Source organism: Harpia harpyja, chromosome 13, assembly GCF_026419915.1.
Source record: "Harpia harpyja isolate bHarHar1 chromosome 13, bHarHar1 primary haplotype, whole genome shotgun sequence".
Taxonomy (NCBI): domain Eukaryota; kingdom Metazoa; phylum Chordata; class Aves; order Accipitriformes; family Accipitridae; genus Harpia; species Harpia harpyja.
In genome coordinates this window covers 1,011,918-1,022,021 of record NC_068952.1, presented here as the reverse complement: position 1 = coordinate 1,022,021, position 10,104 = coordinate 1,011,918, and the positions used below count along the sequence as shown (strand labels likewise).

General features: G+C 48.3%; 1 protein-coding gene across 3 annotated transcripts; it reads left to right on the top strand.

The window, feature by feature from the left end:
- The first annotated feature begins 2,396 nt into the window (after nt 1-2,396).
- Nucleotides 2,397-8,810, top strand: CST7 (cystatin F). 3 transcript variants are annotated; one of them, XM_052806699.1, is made up of 5 exons: nt 2,397-2,699; nt 2,825-2,954; nt 7,344-7,516; nt 7,815-7,931; nt 8,479-8,810. In XM_052806699.1, the coding sequence occupies exons 1-5, from the start codon at nt 2,646-2,648 to the stop codon at nt 8,554-8,556; spliced, it is 552 nt and encodes a 183-aa protein (XP_052662659.1). In that variant the 5' UTR covers nt 2,397-2,645; the 3' UTR covers nt 8,557-8,810. The 3 variants fall into 3 exon arrangements, with proteins under 3 accessions (XP_052662659.1, XP_052662658.1, XP_052662660.1); XM_052806698.1 differs by having other exon boundaries at nt 2,786-2,954; XM_052806700.1 differs by lacking the exon at nt 7,815-7,931 and having other exon boundaries at nt 2,786-2,954.
- The last annotated feature ends 1,294 nt before the right edge of the window (nt 8,811-10,104 follow it).

The window sequence follows — 10,104 nt, the reverse complement described above, 5'->3', positions numbered from 1 at the left end:
CAGAGCAGCGTCCCAGGAGATGGCATCTGGTTGGAACGAGACATGGTAAAGGGACAACAGTCCCAGTCTCCGGTCACAGGTTCCTCCACGGCACAAAAATTCCCTGAGAAAAATAACAAGTATTTGCATATTGTGGGCTTGGAGGAGTTTGTTATTGTTTGTCAGTTATTTGGGGGAGGGAGTTTTTTGGTGGGGTTTTTGGTGTTCCGTTGTTTGGGTTCTTTTACATAATAGTACCTAGCACTATTAATACTAGTGCTCATTAGTGAGCACTCTGTTACTTCCTAGGAGAAAAGAACTGGAGAAACATCCTCAACAGAATCATAAAGGGGTCATTAGAAAAAGGAAAAGTTGATTTGGAAGAGCCGCAAACGAGCAATTTTATGGAAAGAGATGGAGAGGGAAGGCGGCAGGAAAAACGTGCCCTCTGCAGACACACGCTACTTACTTTAAGTCACTGTCTGGCTTTATAAACCCTGTTAAGAGTGAAACAGTGCTTTTCAGGAAGGAGCAGGTCCTAGAGCAGGTCCCGAGCTCCCCAGGATGAAGTCCATGGCAGCACAGATGCCACCGCAGTAGGACAGCAGAAGGCAAGCACAAGCCAGGTTTGCATTAGACCATGGAGGTGGGTGACCTGACACCCAGAGCACGTTCCCCTCTGCCCTGGGCCACCAACCATCAGACACCCAAGAGCGTCAAAGCCACGGGCAACCTCCTAGGCAAGAAGAGAACCCAAAAGCATTGCTAGTTTTGGATGAGGTCCAAACAGGGCCACTGCCCCTGGGGTCTGTCCCCACCCCACCGGGGACAAATTCTGCTCTGCGTGAGGTTGGAACTTGCCTTTGGCTTCTGTGCAGAGGAAGGGGCTTCACACAACGGGATCCCAATCTCCCCAGTACTCAGGTCGGAGGTAAAGCAGCAGCGGCTGCTGGGGATGCTCTGTGGGTGCTTGGACCAGGCGAGCTTGGGTTCCAGCACAGTGAATTACCTTTGGGTGCCCTCTAGTGCCAACAGCTAAATAAGGTGGCCTTGGCAACTCCAGCACCCACAGCCCTCTCCTCCCACCCTGCTCTGTGCATCTCACCACCCTTCCTGCCTTCGTTAGTCATCGTCCCCACTCACAGCAAACCCTGTCGAAGGGCTGCTAGTGGTGTCCCGAGGCTCTTGTTTTAAGGAAGGAGAGCATCTATACTCTAGAAAGATCCCCCCAAACGCCTCACGCTTTTGACTCAAATCAAAAGGCTATGAGCTCACCTGGAAGCAAAGAGAGAAGAGACATAGGTCCTGCAGGAAGCCTGAACCCCTTTCTGGTGCATCGTGTGGCAAGGTGACAAACAGGCTCTTGCAACACACGGGAGACGTGTTGGGATCTGGTGACGAGGGTTCCCAACCACCCCTTTCTTTGTATGTTGGAGGACTCGACTACAGGCTTACAAAGGCACTCTGTTGGAGTCTCTCGGTGAGGTAGGAACTGTAGAGCACAGTTCTTGAGGAGAAAGGGAGGGCTGAAGATACCCGATCCAGTCCCTACCTGTGCCACAGTCGAGGGACAGGCCACGGTGTGAGCTCAGAAAAAAAATAAGGGAGGGGGAAGAGACAAAAAAGCCCCAATATAGTCACTCTCATTCCCTTTCAATGTTTTCCACGGGCTTTGGAGTCTGATTCAGAAGCTCTATGCAAGCAGGACTGATGATAAATGTGACTTACCGTGCTTGCCCCATTCCTTCTTGGTGGGACATTTCAACAGAGGGTTTACCTAATCCCTTCCTACATGGAAACACTGATTATTTTCTTCCAGCTGCTTATACACCACCCACACTGCCCTGCATTAGGACTTTCCTTCAGGCAATATCTTTGCCTAGAAAGGAGCACAGTTCATTGCTGGGACAAGTGAAAGGCAACCATCACCTTCCTGCTCACCTGAAACAAATGCACACACACAGACTGAGGTCCACCACTCTCAGCCCTTCAGCGAGACAGCAGTTCATCTCCCAGTCTCCTGAATCTGGCAACCAAGCCCCTTCCCCAGACTTGCAAGCTCCTCAGCATGGACCTACGCTGCCCGGAGAGGACCTCTCTGAAAACCAAGTACCGACCCTGGGGAATCCAACCCCCGAGCTGGAAAGCTCTGCAAGCCACAGAAAGCCAAACTACCCCACTCCCCGTGTTTCTCTTGCTCTCTGGAGAGCATCTAGAGAAAACCTCACCTCCTCTGAGCCTAACGCAGCCCTTACCTGTTGTCAAAACACCTTTTGTAAATGTGGGGCAGGGTGTTCTCCTCTGCCACCGAAACCAAAATCCTCTTCCTACCGGCTCTGCTCCACACAGCCCCCTCGGGTAGATACCCCGAAAACTTCCTTGTCTCCCTCACCCAAACCCCACATCTCCACCTCAGGGGAAGCAAGACACTGGGCCCCATCTTCTCCGTCAGGCTTCTCCCCATGCAGACACCCCTATACAAGTCAAGAACCACATCCCCAGGGCTCACAGCCCATTTCTCAGGGATTAAATTTCCCCGTGAATCTTAAAGCACATGACCGTTGCTCTCCTCACCCCCACACCACTTCGCGGTGTCACACCACACGTATCTGCCCATGCTTCTGCACAACCCCTGAGGATCACGAAGCAAAAGTCCCTCCGGTCTGATGCACGACCGGTGCTGCTATCACCAAGCCAGAGCTTTGTGGCTGGACTTTGAGGTATGTGATCATCAGCAGGAGACAGTCTGCATCAGAGCTGCAATGATTCTGGGGGTTTTAGGGTGATTTTTTTTCTTTTCTCCCAGCCAATAAGAGCACTCAAAGAGGCACATCTTCCCTCGCAGGAAGCAGGGCGGTCGCTCCTTTTGCTGGCGGGCTCCTCTTCTGAAGCGGTGGAGATGGCAGTGAACTTCGCCTGCAGCTTCGCCACACTTTGCTGTTTAGCACTCTGGAGCTTCACCGGGACTTCAGGCGGTAAGAGTGGAAAGTAATTTCTGTTTTCCTTATGCTTTAGGTCCTGTGAGTGCTGCTTTCTAATTCACTGGTAAGGAACAGCCCTTCTCCACCTGCTGCCTATGCTGGCTCAGCGCTGCAGGGTTCAGGCTGCAGCTGAAAATCCAACTGCTTAAAAGACTTTCTCCCCTTGTAGCGAACCACATTATTCAGGGACATCATCTAAGGATTTTAAAGTCAACTTATGGTTTTAACTTATTTGTCAGTGTTTAAACTCCGCGTGACCTTGATTATTAAATCTAAAGACTGTGGCTAACAATTTGACTGCTAAGTACAGATAGGCACTTGAGGGCCGATTAGCTGACTTTAATGAAACATTACTCTGTATCATTTTTTCCTTTGCTGAGCAAGGAAACTCTCTTGATTGCAGCTGGCCTTAAATCTTCAGAATGGGAGCTGCAGACAGGAGTGTTTTCTCTCTGAAGGTTTTAGTTCTGCTTCAGTTTTACTTTGGCTCCCATGCACAGAAAGTACTAACGCACTCAGGGATGGTGTTTGGTTAGCCAGTAGCTTTTTGTTTCGGCTGCGGTTTCCTTTGGGGGTTGCAAAGGCATGCAGGAACTCTGCTGCTTCTTCAACGTAAAGATAAAGCCTAGCCTTGCTCCTAGTAATGGGGAGGAGGTTTTGAAAGTACCTCATGGAAAAAAAAAAAAAACCAAACAACAAAAAAACCCCAACCTGTTGCAGTCAGCCTATTTGCTTCACTGCAGGCTGGGAGAGAGCATCCACAGGATTGCTCTCTCGTACTGCAGGAACAGGGCCCCCAAATTATTCCTTAATGAGAAAAGCACAAGAGAACACCTCTTAATACAACATTCAACTCGTCTCTGCAAGAACAGCCCTCTCTTGCTTAATAACAGGCAGTTGCCTGTTAACCCAGAGCAAGAAAAGAGTCTACCCTACTACCGTCCAGCAGAAGGAGGGGGGGCAGGTTTTTCCCCTCTCTCTTCACATTTCCAAACCCAGAAGCAAGGATGGGGTCCGAAATACAAATGCTCTGGCCCTAAGCATCTCCCTGTAGAGCAGTAAGAGCTGTTTTCCCAGATCGTGAGATCAAATCCTCCGGGCCTCTGAGTATTGCAGATGCCTGAACAAGCCATGCAGTGCCTCTGCTCTCACCCTGGCCTGGACAACAAGTATTTCACCAGTACTGGTATGTCTGGAGCCCTGCACTGTTATCTGACCCTCTGGGCTATTCTGCTTTGCTCCTGGAGCGGGGCCATCACCTTAAACACATTCAACTTTTTAAGGTAATGGCCCTCAAGGGCCAAGCTAGGGAAGAAGCTGTCAGGCAAGGTTACAGTGCAGAAAATCAGAACTACAGGTGCCTCAGACCAGAGAGTTTCTGGAAACAGAGCGGTGCAAACTATTCCAAACAGCAAAAGTGATTTCAGACCAGCGTTGTGTGCCATGCAGCGACCACCTTGAACGAGAATCAAAGCACCTAAAGAAAAACAAATCCTAGCCTTGGGGAATCTGTGTCACCAGAGAAAAAGGGGGGTAAAGTTCTCCCACGAGGCCTCGGGAGATTTTATACCCACTTTGCTCTGGTCTGAGTCATTCTTAACACCAAGTTGCAGTGGGGAAGGAGGTGAAATGCTTGGTACCCCTTGGTGAAAGCTTGGGCAAAAATATACTAGCCTACCACCCGTCTACAACACACGGTGTATTACAAGCCTGCTACTTGTCTACAACACGTGGTCCAGCTTACTAGACTATGAGCCCACCTCTCCAGACGTAGCATCTCAGAGGTCTTGCCATGTGTGACAGTGCTGGATCTACCAGGCACTAGAGTCAGGAACAAGGACACTCCAAGCAAGAGTCAGAATCCAAAGTAACACATTTCAAAGTTTTCTTCCCATACGCACAGTGTGACTTCAGCCAGCCTCACTCACCCTGCCAGCCCACGCCTAAAAAAAGATGTCACCATGACTCAAGATGCGTTGAGGGCTATTATGCTGAAAAGGGACCCTGTACTAAGATTGAAAAAGCCTGTGGTTATCTCTTCCTACTACAAGGGACAGTATCTGCTGTCAACACCCCCACCACTGCCACGTCTGACTTTCCAACAGGCATAAGAGCATAAATTCAAGCAGGGTCCTGGAGAGCAGCCAGAAGAGCCCAAGCCAGGGACCTGCTCTCAGCCTGGCAGCCTGTCTCAGTTGCTAGGTGAGCTCAGGAAAAAGCTGGTTCCTATAAGCTCTTGGGTTGGTATTGATGGTGCAGGAAAAAGCATGGCATCCCTGAGGAAGAGGACAGCTGGTCTTATGGGCAAAGCCCAAACCAAGGTCCTGCTCTGCCCCAAGCTTCCTTTCTGACTTCAGGCAGGTCCTGAATAGTCTTCTTGAATCACCTGTGGGTCCCACTACCTTGTGCCCCAGGCAGAGTCCCTGTTCAGAGGACAAACAGATGCTTTGGAAAGTCTTACCCTTGAGCTGAGCACTGGGTAAGATGTGCTGCCCGACAAATACCTTCAGTCCTAGGCTGTGTGGTCATGAGTTTCTGCGAGTCTTGAATCCCACTCACCCTTGCTGCAATGGGGAAAATATAATCCCATAGATAATAGTCTCAGGCCCTACAAGTGGATTCTGGGCTGTTAAGTGAAAAAACACTGCCAGGTTGCTCAGCACTGGCTGCACACCCGGTCCCAGCATAGATCAGAGATGTGGGACACGAAAGTTTGTCACCCTCACACCAGACACAAAGCCACTTGCAGAATATCCGCTCCTCTCAGACCCATGGTCTCGGTCTCTCGGCTCCCACCTGCAAGAAAACATGGGAGTCATTAAGGTAGCTGGGGTATCAGCCTGGAAGAGATGTGAATTTGGACATTCTTGGGTTGAGGAGGGACGTGGAACTGAATCTCTCCTTTGCAGGTCAACGCTTGAATCCCTGCGCGGTGTTTCAAGGGGGTGCAGCAATTACCACCTACCTGCGGGGGAGGATGTGATAGTGTAACTAGGACATACATAAGCAACCTGAAAGCTGAATTTTTGCAGCCTTCTATGCCGATGATGGCATGTAATGCTGGGTTTGTTTTTTTTTTTAAAAATACTCTGGATCACCAGGTTGCCCCTCCCTCTTCTACTCGGGCTTCTCAGTACAAACTGGCTGAAATACACAGTCTATGCTCTGTGCTTGGGTGTTAGCGAGAGGTCTAGCTGTGAAAAAAAGCTGGAGGTGATAAAAAGCTTGACTTTCACAGCAAATTTAGTACAAGCTCTGTGTGCACATTTGTGTGCACCTGCACACGCAGGCTGACTGCCTACACATACACACACACAACGTGAACTCCAGGGGCCACCTCCTGCATTGGCAGATCTTGGCATCAGCAGTGGCTGCACAGTAACTTGCACAGGTTGAGGATTTTTTTTCCTCTTGTTTGTATTTCAGAAGTGGGAAAACGGAGGTGAAGGCAAATATAAAAGGGGAAGAAATAATGGCATCAACTGTCAGCTTCAAGCTTCTTTTAAATTATTGAAAAAAAAAACCAAGCAGGGCATGGGGAAATTAGCTACATAACCAAGTAAGAATACACAGTAATAAGGGCTGTGTGGAAAGAAGTGCTCAAACTTGAAAGCTCATGGGTGTCCCCACACCCCCCCCAATCTGCATTTCCTACACACCTTGCTCCTCCACTTCATGGCTGTGCTAATAAGATGGTCCTTGGCATTTGGGTCAGGGCAACAGCACTTCAGCACCCAAAGCAGCCCGTTGTGCAGGACGGTGGGGAGCTAGTCCAAGTTCTGCCCCAGGCCCTTCCCTGTCCAGCTGGAGAACAGGGACACCCTCTCCTTTGTCAGCATGTAGAAGGAAGGTATCTTCCCCTCACCTTTATCACCACCTAAATCCCCCTAAAATAAAAACCTCAAGGTGCCATCAAAGGATTAAGGAGGGTAGGAAAGATTTACGTCTGCAAGTTAAACTTGGCATGCCAACTAAGAGCAGCAGGACTCTGCCAGCCAGTGTTTGATATGTTATCAAAATTATACTGTACTCGGAGCAACACGATCTAGCTTTATAACTAGATTCAAAGTTGGGCCTTCTACGAGACAGCAGTCATACCAGAGATGTTCTAAATAATATTCATGGTACCCTGGCTTCTCCTAAGTCAGTTTGAGCTCTGCTACTACTTCTAGCAGCGCCTTTTTATGTCACTTCATTCCACAGCATTGTTTCACCATTTCAAACATATAAAGGAAAATTACCTTGTAATGGATGCGAGCAGAGCCCTTCTGAAGCACAAGTGCATTGAACAACTAAGAAAGTTTAGCACTGGTTCAGAGGGCTGAAGCTCCCACCATTTCAGACACCTGATGTGTTTTGCACTCATGTTTTGTGTTGTTTCAGCTACGTATGTCCCACCACCTCATTCGACCATGAAACCTGGCTCCCCGGTCCCAATGGACACCGACAACCCTGGTGTTCGCAAGGCAGCTCGCTTTGGGGTTTACAGATACAACAACAGTTCCAATGACCTCTTTCTGTTTAAGGAATCGCAAATAAACAAAGCCATGGTACAGGTAAGTAGAGACCAGACTTCTGGTGGCCCTCCAAACCATTTACCAATTGACCATCCTACAAAGCACCCAAGATGTGTGAGCCCTGATCCTCCTCAGGACTGCTATGCATGCCTAAAGATAAACAGCACATGTTCCTCTATCCCATTTTTCCCCCCCAACCCCCGCCAGTAATTCAACACAAAACACTTCAATCCACAACGCCACACACAATTCACAGATGCGGCACTTGATTCCTAGCCAAAATGTTGGCATCCCTTTCCCCTGCCCTTCCTTTAAAGGAGGAAACTACTTTCTCTAGATTGTCAGAGGGCTGAAATACATGCTCCACGTGGAAATTGGACGCACCGTGTGTGAGAAGAGGGAGCACTCCAGCCTCGACAGCTGTCACTTCCAGAGGAAAAAAAACCTGCAACAGGTACGTGTCCAATTCCTTTGTGGTACCCAACAACTGCAGGTGATTCTTGGCCATCTCTAGCTGTATAGTCACCTTCAGAGCAGCTCTGCCATGTCCCCATAGATGTGCGAGCCTCCTCTGTGCAGAACCAGCTGGGGTGAGGCAGGGTTATCAGTATAAGCAGCAATATACAATATTGCTATAATAATAGCAGCAATAAACAATATACAAAAGGTACTATACAATATATAGTACCTCTCGTGCATATCCAGGGCCAGCTCCTGTCTGCAAGGAGTTGAACCAGACACAGCCATCTAGCCCATATTCCTGGGTAACTTGAGTGAAAGTATGCAGAAATAGAGCAGATGCTAAATAGCGAGATTTCCTGGGCAGGGGGAAATCCTTACACAGGCTTTCCCACTAAGGTGTGATTACTTAGCAAACAGTACTTTTCCTAGGATAAAGGGGGCAAAGAGATGCTGTCCTCTCCTGCCCCATCATGGCCCACAATGCTGAGACTGACCAGCAGCCACCTGAACTTTGTCACCAATTCCCCTTTTATTTGCAGATGCTGAGATGCTATTTTGAGGTCTGGATAACGCCTTGGTTACATAAAGCATATGTCCCCGTTGCTCGCTGTCACTGAGTCACCTTTCCCCATGAGAGCCTGACTTACAAGGGATCTACCACCACGAGTTTTTGCTTGCCTGGACTGTTGAGGCCAAAACTGAAGTGGAGAACGGCTGTACAGAATTGCCACAGAGCTTTTCTCTCAAAGCACACGGTTGTTTTCCTCCCTGAGAAAGATGCTCAAAAGTGACAAAGAAAAGAGCTGCCTCAACTGAATTTATTGCTAGCCAGTTGTGTATCTGTTTTTCCAAAACTAAACTGCAGATGAGAGCATGTTGTCATTCATTTAGTAGAGAGCCATCTATGCTCTGGCTGAATTTCCAAGCAGTGTCAACACACCCAGGAAGCTCTGTTGGACTTGCTTTATTCTGTGATGAATCTTCATGCAGCTATGATGTAAACAAGTTTAAAACCACAGCACATGTGACTACAACACTGAGGAAAGCTTTACAACAATGGGATAGTTTGCCTGGGGATACCCCCCCCCCCAAAAAAACCCACAAAACCCAACCCAGTCCTAAGAATATCCAGTGCTAGAGAAATGATTAGACCTGTCAGGAATGCATGAGGTAGAGTTGTTCTTTCTTCAACATAAGAGTATGGATAAGGTTGTCTTGAAACACACCCACAGCCCAGAAATGACACACTCTAACTAGTGCTTCTACTTTAATCAAAAGCTAATCTATACTATGAAAGGGCATCATTGCAAATGCCAAGACAAATAAACCAAATCGTATTCCCAAAGCATATTTTTGCTGAGGTTAAACAATGCAGTTTCATTCAGGTTAATGTAAGACATTCAATCTCTGGCTGACCACAGCTTATATTCAAGCTTAGTAGAATGACGGTCATCTCTAGGTGGGCATCTGCCATTCCTTCAGGCTTCACTCTTCATGTGTGGGTAGATTATTGCTTACACTGGACTAAAGCTCTTATATTTAGGAGGATTTGGGTAACTGCTCCCTTAAAACAGCAATAAAGTCTGGGCCCATGTTCAGTCATACACAGACCAGCACTTAAAAATGGACAGGGCCCTGACCTAAGCTATGAAGACTTTCTTTCCACAAACACCCCTTTTCTTCTGATAGTTGTTGCCTTTCTGCAGCAATATTGCAACACCTATTAGCAGTGACACCCCCACTTTCAGCCTTTATAACAACCATTCAGTCAAGAAAGGCCAGTAAAGGGCCCCAGGCCAAAGTCCAGGGATCTTAAGACAGATATATCTATTAACAGCACAGCCGAGGTCTCTGCTCCAAGTAATCCCAAAGCAAACCTTTGCAGGCTGGGCAAGTCTCAACTTCTGCTTCAGAAACATCGCTTGTGATGAGCAGGTGGCCCAGCAGCAGCTCAAATTCAGCATCCAGTGCTGGAGAGCCAGCTGTGCTGCATCTTGTCTTTGGGGGCAGCTGTCTCTTAGCTGGAAAAAAAGAAGTGCTCAAAAGAAACCTCCAGAAGGGCCATGAATGGATGTAGTGTGGTGCTACATTCATCCATCACACAAGCCACCATTGACAGCCTGATGCCAAAGACAAGAAAAAGAAAGCCAAGTATGGTGGCTCGA

Bases quoted from the DNA above. Each gene is read 5' to 3' on its own strand.
- CST7 (XM_052806698.1), top strand. From the start codon at position 2,646: ATGCACGACCGGTGCTGCTATCACCAAGCCAGAGCTTTGTGGCTGGAC. The intron at 2,700-2,785 runs GTATGTGATCAT...CTTTTCTCCCAG, and splicing joins CTTTGTGGCTGGACTTTGAG to CCAATAAGAGCACTCAAAGA. The intron at 2,955-7,343 runs GTAAGAGTGGAA...GTGTTGTTTCAG, and splicing joins CTTCACCGGGACTTCAGGCG to CTACGTATGTCCCACCACCT.